The sequence below is a fragment of the Aspergillus nomiae genome, assembly GCF_001204775.2.
Source record: "Aspergillus nomiae NRRL 13137 chromosome Unknown contig00037, whole genome shotgun sequence".
Classification (NCBI taxonomy): domain Eukaryota; kingdom Fungi; phylum Ascomycota; class Eurotiomycetes; order Eurotiales; family Aspergillaceae; genus Aspergillus; species Aspergillus nomiae.
This window is the reverse complement of record NW_015378092.1, coordinates 1-15,757: the sequence shown is the minus strand read 5'-3', so window position 1 is coordinate 15,757 and position 15,757 is coordinate 1. Positions and strand designations below refer to the sequence as shown.

Genomic DNA, 15,757 nt, shown 5'->3' with positions numbered 1-15,757 from the left:
TAAGCTGAAGCATTGAGAAGTTGACTAGACCGTCTGAACTAGTACTGATGGGTAGACCTGTGTTTCTTCCGCTAGTGTACGACGTCTATCTCGCGCTTTTCCAAGATGATCGAGTCACAGCATCACTCAGTACGAACAGAGGTATGTATTTCTTGTTCACAGGCCATGGCAAATACGTAATAGAGCACCGGATGTGCGCGGATAAAAGGTATGGTGCGGGGTGTGGGGAAGAAACTTTGTATGAGCGATTGTACCAGAAAACCAATCCATGCACTCAGTCAATAGCAGGATTCTGGTCGGGAACAATGGAGACAGTTGAATATCAAAGTGTAAAAGTCAGTGTTTAGGGCTACGTTATGGACCATTGTGGAAAGTGGTCACGGGTTCAATCCGGTCCATGATGTAAATAGAAACACGGACCACCCATTTCCCTAGTATGGAAGGCATGATGTCTTCGCAATTCTAGCCAAAGCTGTGAATGGTTCACCATCCATCCAGGTATCCATCAGAAATTTTCCTTTGTGGGAAAGACATTCAGGTACAGATGCTGTCATACAGACGACTTCCGCGTGCGTACACCAGTCTCTCAGAAGTGATGATGTCAATGAGATCACTACACATTCCGACAGCCGTTTGGCGAGACTTTGATGTCCATTAAACGCTACTCCGGTCCGACTCTTTGCTAATTAAGCAAGTCCAGACTTACGCACATGCACCAACACGGTATTCTAGTTGCAAATGTCGGCCGAGGTCGTTCCTCCCACCGCCGGGCATCCGTCCTTCCGGCAGGACATATTCCACAATGCCATCTCTGGAACAGAGGAGGATGGGAGCACGGGTGACGCTCGAAAGCTGGGAGCCCTTCAGCGGGCTAGTGATCAAATCGCTTCCCGAGTACGACCTCAGCTCGATGCACCCGCAAAAGAAGTATTCGATAGTGTACGTTCGACGGTAGAGGTCTTCGACGGTATCGCAGAGGAACGATTACGGTTTATGCCTGAGAATGGCAGTCAACTTGATCGAGCTTCCAAACAAGCCGTGGTCCTAGTGGGCCGGTTGGAGCAGCTCGCCCGACTAATGTCGAGTTTCACATCCGGAACCGAGCGCGCAATCCGACTAATGGGGGGAAGCTTTCTATTGCTTCTGCAGGTGCGTATCCAGATAGGTACAGAGGTTTGATGCCGAAGCAAGCCCACTAACTTGAGATCAGTGTGGTTCAGAACAACCAAAACTCCTAGCCTCGCTGTTTCAGATATTCCATAGACTTGCGGTTGAGTTGTCGCATGTGAGGAACAATCTGGAGCTCTTAATGTCCGACAACGTTGCACAACAAGAGCTTGTTGCTGCGTATGCTGAGCTATGTGGGCTCATTTGTTCAGCCAGTGTGCACTATTTTCAAAAGGCTCATGGCTCCTCCAAGGCTCTGGATACATCCGATTTACAATTTCGATTCAAACCACAGATTCAAGCATTCCATTCCCATCGGATCGCGGTTAAAGAAAGACTTTGGAGTAGACTTATCATGAGTGATGTCAGTGTAGATCCATCAGAAAAGGTGCAAGAGATATGGGAGTACTTGTCCGTCAAGGATCGGGTGGCTTCGAGGGTCCTTTCTGCGCGTTCACCTCAGCCCGCAGAGTACACCTGCGAGTGGTTTTCCAATAGACTTTCTCAGATACGGTCGAGCGAGAGCCAGTTATTTACTGTAACTGGTGACACGGGCACTGGGAAGACTGTTTTATCTGAGTGGATCGTCCAGCAACTTCAAACATCAATGGATCCACATGACTATGATGTAGTCACGTTCAGAGTTTGTGAGATATAAATTCTAAGAAACGTCAAATTGTAGTGAGAGTGAGCTAATTCTCGTGCAGACGATGATATTAGCGCTACTACCGGTCCTATAGGTTTAGCGAAAGGGCTACTATTGGAGATACTCGGGCGTCAAGCAAAGGATGGAGACCTATTAAGGGCTCTGGAACGCTCAATGCACCTGCACTCGTCCGGGGCGTCCAGTAAGAGTGTTGAGGACTCTCTATGGCAGGCTATAAACATTGCCGTGAGAGAAACAGGCAAAATGATGGTTATACTCGATGGTATCGACAGTCTCAACGGGGATCCAGAGGTTATTCCACGTCTCTTTGATCACTTGAAAACGCTGGTTTCACAAAGCCCTGCAATCAAAGTGATTACCCTGTTCAGGCCCTTGAATGGTGTGCCTAGTGATGCTTACCGGATCAAGATCGAGCCAAACCAGACCGCAAGCGATGTTCGAACAGTAGTTCGCAATGAGATTGAGTGCTCCGAAGTGTGCATTGGGCTAACATTAGGAGACCGAGAGGAGATCGAGACTGGAATTGTAAAGAAAGCAAACGGATGTTTTCCTCTTGCACAATTGGCGGTCGGTCAGTTGAATGCCTTGAGAACTTCGTCAGACATGATAGCTCTGGTGCAAAGAATACCTTCTTTGCTTCAAGATATGTTAAAGCAGACACTCGATTCGATTGATCTGAGTGATTGGACAGCCCGATCAGTATTGGCTTGGATGATCGTTTCCCACCGCCCTCTACGAGTGGAAGAGATTCGTTCTCTTTTGGAGATCGACACAAAAAGGACGGAGGTTGTACCTCGTGTAGGAAATGCAGAAGGCGACATTCGTCGGATGCTTGGCTCTTTTATTACCATTGAAGACGAAGTAATTTCCTTTAGATCTTCTGCCCTACGACAGTATATTATCAATCAGGCGAAGTCAGCCGCTGGTGACAGTGACAAAGGAAAACTGCCACTGACCATGAAGGAAGCGCATTCCGACCTTCTTACGCGGCTGCTAGCCTATGTGAAGCTCAATGTGACTGATGAGGTAGAGGTGTCCACGACACCTTTGAGCGAGTCTGTCCAACGCAAATATTTTGATCAATATCAACTTCTCGAGTATGCGGCAAGGTATTGGACGCTGCACTTTAGGTCTTCTCAGATGAACGAAAAGGAAAGAGACAACTTCATGGTAACCAATCTAGTCAAGCGGAGCTTCCCGGACTCCGTTTTGCTTGCACTGCTTGAAGGTGGCTGCCATCAACTGCAATATCTGCCGTACCAGGTGCAGGAGCTGCAGGTCTTTTCCGTCCAGCTTCGTCGGCAGCTCTTCCCTGACCTTTCCCTGTCACTTTTGCAAAGCTTAATCAGCGCTGCACAAGTTTCACAGCGGCTTGGATCCGCTGACACTGCTGATTATTCCTATGAGGCCTGGAGAAAGAGCATCTCCCTCTTGGGATCGCGCAATATCGTTACGAGATTTAGCGCAGAGATCTTCATTGACGTTGTAGCCCAAAGGGACTCTAGGGACAAGGCTTTCTTGGACCACAAGGAGGAAGTACTAGAATATCTGTTGCAAGCAACCAAGGAAGAAGTCGGATTCTCAAATGATGTGGCAATCAAATACACACAGATGCTTCTTGATCACCAGGTCACTCTGAAACACAAGGAGTCGGTGAGAAGATTATCCAAAGAGCTCTTTGAGATGGGCATTACTCGATATGGCCAGCACTCTCGCGAGATGGAAGAAACAACTGAGCACATATACAGGCAACTTGAAAGACTTTCTATGCCTGACGTTACTGCAGAAATATTGCAGACCGAACATGAATTTTCGAGGCAGAGTTTGGCGGTCACCGACCAACGTATGATCGATTCGACGTTGCAAATGGTCAAGGTCTACGAGGAAGGAGGGGAAACCTCCAAAGCCGATGCGCTCTTCATGGATACATGGAGAAAGCTTTTAGCCGTTGAGGACACCTCGGATACTGTCATCAAGCAACAGGCAGAATTCACTATAAGGTACGCTGAGTATTTAGAGCGGCATTCTCGTAAGGAAGAGGCAGAATCCGTTACCAGCGCTGCGTGGTTCTGCTTGGAAGCTCAGGCTTCTCGCTTTGACCAGTTAAGCTCAACTTTTGAATTGGTACTCGGTCATATTCGGAAAATGAAATGGGACGCACTAGCCCAATCTGCCATGGGAACATTGTGGAAATCTTGCAAGTCCCAGAAGCAAGTCTCACACCGGCTTGTCCAAGTCACCGCATCATTAGCCCAGACTGTGCAGCAATCTAGCTCTACCGCCTCATCAGGCGAGGCGTCTATGTCTCAGGAACAAATTGAGATAATCCATGAGATTTTGGAGTCTGCCAGATCAGTAGGGATGCATTCATCCGATACTGCACTGGCTTCGATGAAGGCCGCTAAGCAGGTGGCATCTCCATTGATGGAAAGTGAACGATACGTGGAGGCTGCTAGTATATATTGTCGGGCTCTGTCTCATCTCTGGGCCGAGATTGACAGCAAGTCGACGACGATACGACTCAGCGATAACGTTGATGAAACGGTCGAACTAGCCACAAGCCTTGCGGAGTGTTACTTCAAGGATCTGCAAATTGAAAAGGCGGCACTGGTTTATCAGAACATCCTGGAGGCCGTGCTCTCCTCTGATGCAACTGATACTCAGATGGTTCGATTCACCGCGGACAAAGTAATTACTTTTTACCAAACCATATATCGCTTCCTTGACGCAATAAAGACGTACGGACGCTTGTATAGGAATATTTCATCGCGCTTAGGCAAGGCTCACAAGCAGAGCATTGAGATACTGTACGAGTGCGGAGACCTGGCAAAGAGGTGTCACCTGAAAAAGGAAGCTGAACAAGCATATCAAGAAATATACAACAACCTTGGCCACAACAGTCAGTTAGACCATCGAGCCATTGCCGCTGCTCGTGCTCTGGCTACCATTTACGAAGAAACAGAAAGGTGGACAAATGCAAGGGGCGTTTATGAGACGCTGTGGCGTACAATTTCCACCAGCGACAAGGACCATGTGGTAGATAGTGAGCTTGTCGAAGAGGTCTACCAGCATTATATGACTTTATTGGAGACAAAGCTGGATGCAAATGTCGTGGAAATTCATGATCTGGCAGCTAGCTATCGCAAGATTTGCCAAAGACGGCATGGAAGCTCCAGTAGACAAGTCTACGAGGCAACACTTTCTTTGGCAGAAAGTTCTCGCAGAGATGAGAGATACCATGACGAAGCAGTGGAGCTGTATGAAGCAGCTCTTGAGCAGAGTGAAACTTTCGCCGGGCGACAGGAAATAACCACAATGGCCATGAAGCGCTGTTTGGCAGATCTCTATGCCCGCCAGTCTCGGACCACCCATAAGGCTGCTGCGCTATACAGAGAAAGATTTACCTCTTCTGTTCATGAGCATGGATATGCCTCTCAGGAATATAGTCTCCCGCAGTTGCGGGAATTACTACAACTACTGCATCGACAGAACAGTAAAGTTGCTCATCAGGACCTTCAGGAGACTCTCGGAACAAGTACGGTGGCAGCCTTCGAGGAGAAGACCGACAGCCAGCATTTGTACACCGCAGCTGTCGAGCTTGCGCAAATGTACGTGAATTTTGGATTGAAAGAAAAGGCGTCCGGCTTTCGAGAGAGCTCCGTCGCCGACTCATCCAAGAAGCGATGGAAACGAAGGGGTCTCACAGGGCCGCCAGCTTCGTTGTCGCATTTGAGATGTCTCTGAGGAATAGTCACAATTATGCATCCATGATGGCCGACCTTATCGCAGAGATTCAGCTCTACTCAACGTTCCATCACGCCAGAAAACAGAAGGGCTTCATCCACACGTTCATTGCTGGAATTCGCTTGATGAACTTCCAAAGCCTCAATGGTTGGACTGAAAATGCCAACACCACTGATGCAGAGTTGTTCCAGTTGTTTACAGAGCGGTTCACTGGTGTTGAAACTGGCAAGACAGTTCTGCGAGAGTTCTACGACATCTGTATCTCGCAGGCACCACAGGGAAGCCTAGTGAGGAGATTGACTCGCGTGATCGTCGATAATGTTTATCAAAAGCTGGCTACCAGTCGTTTTCGACAAGCGTATAGCCATGCCACCATACTTCACGAGTTCGTCAAAGATTCCGGCGGATTTCAGGATCAGGACAGTACCCGAGATGGCGTAAAACTCTCCGAGCATCTTCTTGTCCAAGGCTCCCGGAAATGTCCCGATCGTGAACTGGGTGGGAAAATGCTAGTACTCTCCAAGACCATTTTGCATGAGATTGTCTCCTCTTATCATGAGAAAGGGGTGAATCTCACGGACTTTGAGACCACGGATCTCAATCAACTTGCAATCTTGTTAGGTGGCCAGAGGAACTTTGAAGATCTAGAGGTAAACATCCATGCTTACCTGGCCCCCTTGCAATTTTTCTTGTTTGCTCGTCTTTCTATAATGCTGACACAAGCAGTTCCTCCTGAGCGAGTTGTGGTCCTCTCGGGTTGTTCAAAAGACATGGTCTTCGGATACTATCATTCTGGTGGGACGTCGGTTAGTCGAGGCCCGCTTCTCAAATGGTCGGACTATGCAAGCGACTCAGCTGTGCGGGGATCTATGCTATAATGTCAAGCGAGTCTGGGGTCAATTTGATCGAAGTGCTCTAGAGTTGACTAATCTACTCTCTGCTCTCTACACCACTGAAGGTGATCACGTTCGCGCGATGGGGGTACACGAATCTGTCCTACGCCAGCTCCTCGAGGATAGCACAGATATCACGCTGTCGGAAGCGGCTGAGATTGCCTCCAAGCAAACGGCATTGATCCAGAGATGCTACCAGCGCAACGGTGGCTGGAGCAAGGGATCGGATAGGTATGAGAACATGTTCAACCGACTAAATGAGAAATTTGCCAAAGAAAAGAAATGGGCGAGACGGAACCCGCAGCACTGGACGGTCAAGGAAGTTGACAAATTGGGCGTGTGGGAGGCTCCACACGATTATGGATTTCTCATGGCTGGTAAGGGCGCTACACATCAGAACCAGCTGCGCAAGGCCAGTGAGCCGGATATTGAATCCTCTTCAAACACATACCAGAGTGGGAGGGCCCAGCAGGTTTCATGAAGCTCGGATGAGAGTTTAAGCAGGATGTAGTCACCCAGTGACCTGACTATTTTTCGGGCATGGTTAGTGTCGGGGGGTATATAATGATTTCGAAGAGGTATAATGTTGTACACAATTTGCATGAGGAGATTGTCACATAGCCGTTGTCACATAATGGATCCAAGTAGTTATAGCTGTCTGTCGAGTAATGGAAGGCTACCAGTCAGATGGTCACCACGTGATGGAGCGGCACGAGGTCCTCCCAGGAGTAAACCGGAGTCGTTTTTCTCCTCCCTCATTGACCAATGACGGAAGTCCAGGCCGCCGATTGGTGGCGTCCACGCGATAAGCAAAATGACGGACATCTGATTGGGTTCCGGTTATCCGGGGTATGGATCTCCAGCCAATTGAAGATATGGGCATATTGCAAAAGGGGGCTTTCCATGACGCAATTGGCTGACCCAAGAAGTTTTTCCTCAACTCCCATGGGACTTTTAGGTACTGGACCCATGATGCCGGAGTCCTGAGCTTACAAGGTTGACGTCGGACTGAGGCTTCCATTCCAAGCCTGAGGAACTAAGATATTCTCGCCGAAAGCTTATTCACCTGACGCTTTGGATTTAGCCTCCGGTTCTTTTCCCCTTCTTTTCTCTTTCCTTTTCCTTCGTTCTCCTTTTAGCACGAATTGAACCCGTCTGTCAATCCCAACTCCGGCTAGATACGACATACATGGGTTGATAGCGCGATCGATACAGTCGATCAAGAGAAGAGAAACACCATCTCATGTTCTCCCTACGAATTCATGCCACGCTTCACCCCCGAGAATGACGGCACGGGTTTAGCGCGGCAACTGACCGATCCGCTCGTTGCTCAATATGTCTACTCCGTCTTTATCGCTCTCGCCTGGTGTAATGCCCTCGAGCTGGTGGTCCTCTGTCTCAATACTTTCAAGCGCTATGCCGGTACCTACTTTTGGAGTCTCTTCGTGGCCTCCATCTCCATCATCCCCTTTGGCCTGGGATATCTCCTGAAGATGTTTCACATCACCTTCACCAATGGATACCTCGAGTTAGCCATCACCGACATCGGCTGGGTAGGCATGGTCACCGGTCAATCGCTCGTCCTCTGGTCACGTTTGCACCTCGTCGTTCACAATCGCAAGGTGCTCAAAGGCATTCTCTACCTCATTATCATCGATGGTGTCCTCCTCCATACCGCGGCGACCACGCTCGAGTTTATGAACAATGGTCTTTACTACATTCACAACGTGACAGTGGCGTTCGGGATCATGGAACGAATTCAGGTGGTGTGGTTCTGCGTGCAAGAGCTCCTGATCTCCTCCGTATACATTGTGGAGACCGCCAAATTACTGCGGCTGGACCAGGCAGGGCCGTCACGCACCATTCTCACGCAACTGATCATCGTCAATGTGACTATCATGGTGCTCGATTTAGTGGTGGTAGCGGTTCAGTTCGCTGGGTTTTTCACCCTGCAGGTCACCACGAAGGTGTTGGTCTATAGCATCAAGTTGAAGCTGGAATATATTATTTTGGGACGGTTAGTTGATGTTGCACATATCCGATCACAGGCAGCGACTCCACGGTTTCGATTTTGATCGTGTGCGGGGTTCTATGGACATCTAGAACCCGGCGAGTTGATCTGTCAGCATGTCGCCGCTCAGCATTCCGTCTGACATACTAGACCAACCAAAATCTCACTCGCCTTAACGCCGAGAAGCTCCGAGCCGCGGGAGTGGGGGCCATTTCGGTGCTATATGTTGCAGTGGACAGCCACATCTTCTTTTACAACCACACTCATCCCTGTAGCAAGCGGCGAATCATATGCTCATCTCACGATAATGGCGTCCTTGTTAACCGCTGTCGGCCTCACTCAAGCCCCTTTGTCGGCGCCCATCCCTAATTATGGCCCGGGCTTCCTCATCTTCCACTTCGCGTTCGCCTATGGCATCGTTTCCTCGCGTCCCCTCAAACAGTACTACGGCATCGACCACCAAGAATCTCCCCGTCAGGACCTGAACAAGTACGGCGAGGCAGCCGTGCGAGACGGCAAAATTACCCGGAAGCAGCTCGAAATGCTCCAGCGCAACGAAGCGGCGCATGCCAACTCCGTCGAGAACTATACCCTCTTCGTCGCAGGCATCACCCTTGCCACCTACGCGGGCGTACCACGAACAACAATCAATGCGGCGGGCTTGACGTACACTGTGGCGCGGATTCTCTATGCGATCAATTATATCACTGCGGAACGGCCACGTACCGCTACGTGGCGAGGCCTCTTCTGGTGGGTTGGCAATCTGAGTTGTCTGACACTGCTGTGGAAGGCTGGGCAGGCTCTCAGTGAGTAGGTGGCTTCGCGCCTGGAAAACCGGCCATTTGCTTCTGTCTCCATAATAGATGATGACTTCACCTTAATCTTATAAACCTGTTAATAATAGCTGATCACTATAATAAAACAATGTACCCTAGATCTCAGCATCCAACAAAGTAAAGGTATGGTTAATCCTACATTGAACATATCCAGCTCATGCTAGCGCGAATAAAAATTCGGCATTGAATAGTTAACGTGGTATTGAACTCTCCCTTACGGTAAAAGACAAGGGTTTTCAGTGACTCGATACCCAGGATCGGTTGTGTCTAGTGAAAAGCTACATGCTTCGAACTAGATGAGTATAACGGATACTTATACTTTCCTAGTCCGAGTCAAAGGTGCTAGGTTCAGCTTGGGTATTCCTCTTGACTTATCACTACGGTTATGATCGTCGTGAATATGGCTCATCAGACTGTGCCCACCCCGAACTAGACCACATGGTCATACAGATATATGTTATTTGCATATTATTATATGCCATTTTTATTCGGCATGCGCCACTATTCTATCTAGATCTGTGCAATGTAGGCTTCCGGGATATTCAGGTGTATATGACATTAAATCTACTTCATCGACGAGGTGACTATATAGCTAGACACTCAGTACAGTAGGTAGGCTCTACGAGAAACAGATCCTTGCGAGACCACTATTCCACAGTTATAAACAGAGACTCAATATGATTCATCTAATGTATGCGGTGTCATTAAAACTGTTCGCTGCGTAAGGCATGCCTTTTACCATAGACATTTTAGACTCATTCGTAACATATCTGCAACGAGGTGAATCGTTATAACGGCCAAACGAGTGTTCTTCATTGTCTCAAGCTTGCTCTTCTTCCGCCTCTTCAGGAATCAGTCTCTGCCGTTCTTCGTCGCACTCCGCTCGCTTTTCTTCCCTCCATCTTTTCTCCGCGATATATACAAAAGTCACCAGCGTTGCACCCACGATGAGGCCGGCCGTGGCAAGGAAGATATTAATTGGGATCGGGTTACCGTGGAACGGACCGTGCGTTAGATAGTCCAACAAGTATTGGGCGAAGTTGACGAGGCCGGAAAAGCAGATGATCGTTCCGTAGACTCTGCCGAACGTTCCGAAGCCAAAGACTTTAGTTGCGTAGTCGCTGTTGAGGTTAAAGTAGTTAGTATTGGTGCTACGTAGATACGTGACACAAGCGGGTGCACTTACGACATTGCCGAGTAGTAGTATGGTCTTAAGAGAACAAAGAGGATAACGGTCAGATAGCCCGTCCATACGGCGGGGACAGAATTCAACACGCCAGTAGTTGTGGTCAAGAGCACGATCACTGCCAACGTAGCCGGCACACTGAGATTATCAAGCAGGAGCCCGATAAAGGGCGTGGAAAGCACACCCCCCACGGGCAACGCAACATCGAAGAAGTCATTGATTGTTCCGGCCTGCCGTTCTGAGTGGAGCATAAACTCGTACTGCGATCGCACGGTCGCAATGAAATAATTCATGCGCAACATCTGTAGGACAGTCATGAGAAGGATTAGGATGAACCACGGTGTCTTCATTTGTGCGTGGGCCGGTAAACCATGCAAGACCCCCCATACCCGACTCGTTTCATGTCGCTCTTCCTCCCATTCCTGGCGTTGTTTACGCTCACTCTTGTCTCCGAAGACTTTGTCAATCTTGCGTAGTTGATCCTTCCGATGCTTCGCGCGGTCCGTCCGAACCTGCCACAACTCTGAATTGCTTTCAATCTCGGCATCCGAGTCATGGACATCCTGCATACTGTCCTCGGCCTGCTCAATCTTGACTTGCAGTTGTTGTGTAGTTTGGTAGTCGTGGGTCGGCATAATCGTAAGCAATGCGACGAGAATACAAGCCGGTACCGCTAGGTAGGCCAAGAAGAAACGCTCCGGGGAATAGGCCCCTGGATTCTTCTCATACGCCAGGCGATAGAAGAGGTAGACCGCTGCTGATGCATCGAATGCGCCTGTGACGAGTGCGACAATCGTTCCGGTGTACTTGGGGAACGCATTGGCGATTCGGAAGGACGGGACAAAGATGAATGTGCCTCCCAACGCCAACATCAAGTTTGCCGCGATATAACCGTCCACGCCACGCGAGAAAGAAAAGGCCATGAGCAGACTACCAGCGGCCAAAGCTATACAGCCGATGAAACCACACCATCGAGAGCCATAGCGGTCGAGGATGGTGCCGACCGGAAGAGCGGACACATTCGCTGTAATAGAGCCGACCATGAAGAATAGGTTTAGGCTGAGAACGCGTGTGAGACGGATGAATTGTAAGCCGGAATGGGGAGAACGTACCGAAGATCTTGCGCCCTACACACATTGCCCTCCTTGGGCAACACCGTCTCGGTGCACAGGTTCCGGTACACGCCTTCGTTGATCATCACCGGCTTCAGCGCCGCGAAGCCGAAGACGATTCCAGAGGCGCACCAACAAGCCAACAACGTCACGATCACCTGAGCTTCACAACGAGTCAGTGTCTTGATGTGTTCACCATAGCCTTTCTTGCCTACCGAGTCGCTTTGCGGTTGACACTCTGTAGGCTGGAGTCGCCGCTTTCGTATCTAAACGCTCTTCCACAGGAGGCGGCGGTAAGACATCGTAGCTGATTTCGCGCCGGATGGGGATGGAGAGGATACTCGCCGTCTCGACGACATCCACATTATCTACCCCGTCAATGGCAGACACCCGTTGCACTAGGGACATGATAATATGGTGAGAGGCTGCGCAACTGAGGCGCATTCAAGTAAATGAGAGGCAGTAATTGGATAGATTACATATTCTGTGAAGTAACGAGAAAGCGAGAGTGAATGATGTAAGGAATATATGTCTAGACACTGAGCGATCGGGTCCGATGGTACCTTCTGGAACGGTCTTCCTCTTTAGGTGGTTGGATTTCACCGCCTCAAAAACAAGGAATACACGGACTTGACATCAAGCATTAAATCATCTTATCAATCTCACTACTCCACTCGCCCGGGTTAGCGTCTATCACCGCATTTTACAAGGACTTGGTCTTTCCACCGGTTTTCATAACTTCTTTCTTTTTCATCTTTATACTATTTCTCTTGACGCAAAAGGTTATTTATATCTATATACAAGATATTGAGTTAAGTAGCGCCCCAGATGCCTTTCGGTGAACTGCACCAATGCGAAGACTAGGACCAGTCCTCAATATATAATGTAGCTACAGACGTTCTACCATATCAGCGCTATGACGATCACAATCCCATGTTTACCTCTTCAAGGCACACTCATTCAAAGTCCCGAAAATCTTCAAGCAGGAAACGCACCGAAAACAAATAAAATGAACACAAGACAAAAAAAAATAAAAATAAAAATAAAGGAAAAAAAGGAAAGAAAGAAAGAAAAAGAAAAAAACGTCAAAGGACCAAGAACATGGCCAAGTCGACTGGAAGCGCCTGAGGTGGGCATCGGCCAGGTCCAGGCCTTCTGGCTAAATTCTCAACACATCACAGATACCCACTGCATCACCTGATGCTTTTACACGCACTGCATATTCTATTGTTGTTGTTGTTGTTGTTTCTCTTTATTTCCTTCACAACCTGCGATATGATTGCGTTACGCGTATAAGCCGAAATTAGAAGGGTTAATCCCTGTTGTTATTTCTACCTACACACTTACCATCCACTGTAATACTTCCAGATACACAGGACCTACCAGACGTCATATATTCTTCATACGATACATATAAAGTAGGTGATTGTCTTTGACATCTTCCCCGGTTGAGTCAGGTTGGACGACATCACCATGGGTGGCAGGCCATTGACTTGCGGGCTATCAGAATAATCCGAGAGATTCCTAGGCACACAAATAGACCTGTCCCCAAAAACTATAGTATCTATTACTGCTCGGATGAAATCTATATTGAATTAAAATATGTTATGGTATGGATCTTCAAAGAGCTTGGTTTGGTGGATATCTACCACTAGCGCGGAAGAAACAGATTGCTAGTGAGATTACAGGCTACACTGATCAGCTTTGAGATCTAGATCTACTGTAAAAAGAAGTAGTTGGTTTAGTAAGCCTTGAAGGAAACCCTGATTATTGCATTGGACTATCTCCTTTGGGCCGTTCTGACAAGCTCCATTGTTTCCTCCAGAAAAATATCCCGATCGAGGACGCCACCAAAGTATTTGGCTAAGTGATAAGCGATTGTCATTCCTGTTCTTATTGGGTCTGCTTTACCCACGCCGATCACTGCCCGCGGAATATTATTATATACTATGGCAGAGTCGCTGCACCTGTCGATTGGGAGTTCGGTGGCTGGTACGCAGACACTGGGGATATATACCAAAGCACCCTATGTATAACTTCAAGTTAATATGCCTGATTGGCACGAGGGGCTAGAATCTTCCATAAAAAAGTATGATGACGGGTTGGAAGCTGAAGGGACCCACTAGACATAATGTGACCAACCTGGAATGTTCGCTTATACGTTTAATGTCTAAGATGGTATGGTTGTGGATCAAGGCCGAAAAGTTCAGGGGCAGGAAACGAACAATGTCAATCCTAAAATGCCGGTTAGTCCCATCATACAGTTGAAGAATGGTGATCATGGAATAATTTGTCTTATTGAGTCATTGCATCCGCAGATATATACGCTGTACCGTCTCTTACTGCGGTTTGTTCTTTATTCTATACGATCTGCAGTGATCTAGGTTGCACTGAAAGCTTCATTGATGCCTCAGGCAGCATATGAAGGGCAACCTGTAGGAGCCGCCGAAGGATTATGCTTATACCTTGGCAGATACAATCAATTAGGGCAGGGACTCTCACTTCTTCCTCTCGCACAATGAAATCGTATTTTTGGTGACAGCCGATGTGTGAATTTCGGCGTGCTCCGTTCTTGGACGGACGGACCCTCGATCGCAACGCCTCCTGAGGGGTTCTTAAACCTAGTAACCGATGCAGTGGTGATGGTCTGAAACCGTATTCCCCCAGACACCATCGGGAAGTGGGCCAGCACCCTGTCAAATCAAGGTGGAATCGCAATCCGTAACCCCTGGGGCCAGAGATGGTGAAATTTGATGCCAGAGGACGAGTAGGGGTTGACCGCGAATGATGCTGATTCTTGGCCTCCGAATTGTAGCTTTCAAGCCACATGGCTCAAACCCGCCATCCTTGCGTGTGTGATGTTCTTATCTTTATTTATTAGCTTTTTTTTTTTTTTTTTTCCCTCTCTCTTTCCGGCCATTCCCACATTGCATTCTTGTGGTTGTGCTGTTGCTGAAGAGATGTCCTCCGTAGGGTTGCATCCGGGTTGGCCAATCGGCGACATATATAGGAACGCATGGATGCCCATTTCATCACCCGGAAGGCTACAGGGTGATTGATGATCTAAACGGTCTGCTATCTAAGTTACACGGTGTCTCCCTTTGATCCCTTGATGCTTGATCAAGAGGCACGTCATGCGTGATAGGAACCAATCTACCAAGAACCAAGCACCAAGCACTCTGAGACAATGCTCTATAAGATCTGGTCTTAATTATACCAAAAAGTTCCCAGAGGAAGCCTAAAATCTAAAAATACCATAGAATCTACGTACTAGTAGTATCTTAGACTAACGCTGCATTATGGAGACGGATCCCACCGGAAATTCTAGAATGAAAAAGACTATCGACACTGTCCATTAGCTTTGTCAATCGTTGTCCAACGTGTTCAACCGCCATCTTGTGATCAGCACAACGAAGTGCCCTGGACTAGTCGAAAGAGACAGACCCTTCTCTCTCACTGAGATCTCCACTTTTTATTTTTTTTCTTTCCCTTTTTTCTTGGCAGTGTGACAAGCGTTTCACGGCGCATCTCCATGGGCCGCTTCTCAACCCTAGTCGACCAACCTCCTGCCCGGAGATGCTGATTGAAATGTCATCTCCAAGGCAGTAAAATGTCAGTTTCCTGCCACGGTCCATACCAGATGACTGCACCCGTTGTCCATGAATGTGCCGTCATAAAGATTCATTCACTAATCGAATGTGAAAGCCCCCCTCGGCTATGCGCATGTTGTGGCCCACAGTGGGGGAGGCATTCCTCAAGCAACACAAATCAGAAGACATGGCACAACCCGCAAAGCCTGGAGAACGGCCACTGAGCGATCGGGAGAGCCACTGGAGCGACTCCACCCGGATGCGCGTCGCGCGATCATGAAGGGAGGCACTGCTCCCTGGGGAAGGCCAATGATGATGGACCATCGGTGTCAGCCACCGGAAGGAATCATGTTCAGGATTGGTTCCTGCCTGGATGAAATCGCTGCGTTCGGATTGAGGGAGTGGATGATGTTGTGCCTGGGATGAGGCTTTAGGGTTTTTCCCTCCCGGTAGGAGTGGCAACTGGCCGGTGCATAATATTGATAGGCTTGTTAGACCTCAGGCACCCAAGGGATGACTCGAGGATATTCCTGAAGGGGTTATCGATCGAC

The 15,757-nt window shown here is 48.5% G+C and overlaps 3 protein-coding genes across 3 annotated transcripts; 2 read left to right on the top strand and 1 right to left on the bottom strand.

The window, feature by feature from the left end:
• Nucleotides 1-738: 738 nt before the first annotated feature.
• ANOM_002969 (uncharacterized protein) lies at nt 739-6,952 on the top strand (the record flags this gene model as incomplete). The annotated part of the gene is made up of 5 exons (XM_015548226.1): nt 739-1,149; nt 1,211-1,814; nt 1,875-5,442; nt 5,541-6,228; nt 6,305-6,952. The coding sequence occupies 5 exons, from the start codon at nt 739-741 to the stop codon at nt 6,950-6,952; spliced, it is 5,919 nt and encodes a 1,972-aa protein (XP_015410040.1).
• Nucleotides 6,953-7,733: 781 nt separating this feature from the next.
• ANOM_002968 (uncharacterized protein) lies at nt 7,734-9,296 on the top strand (the record flags this gene model as incomplete). Its single annotated transcript, XM_015548225.1, has 2 exons — nt 7,734-8,488; nt 8,633-9,296. 2 exons carry the CDS (start codon nt 7,734-7,736, stop codon nt 9,294-9,296), a joined length of 1,419 nt encoding a protein of 472 aa, XP_015410039.1.
• An 842-nt stretch (nt 9,297-10,138) lies between these two features.
• ANOM_002967 (putative MFS transporter) lies at nt 10,139-12,024 on the bottom strand (the record flags this gene model as incomplete). The annotated part of the gene is made up of 4 exons (XM_015548224.1): nt 10,139-10,439; nt 10,505-11,563; nt 11,617-11,779; nt 11,832-12,024. 4 exons carry the CDS (start codon nt 12,022-12,024, stop codon nt 10,139-10,141), a joined length of 1,716 nt encoding a protein of 571 aa, XP_015410041.1.
• Nucleotides 12,025-15,757: the final 3,733 nt, after the last annotated feature.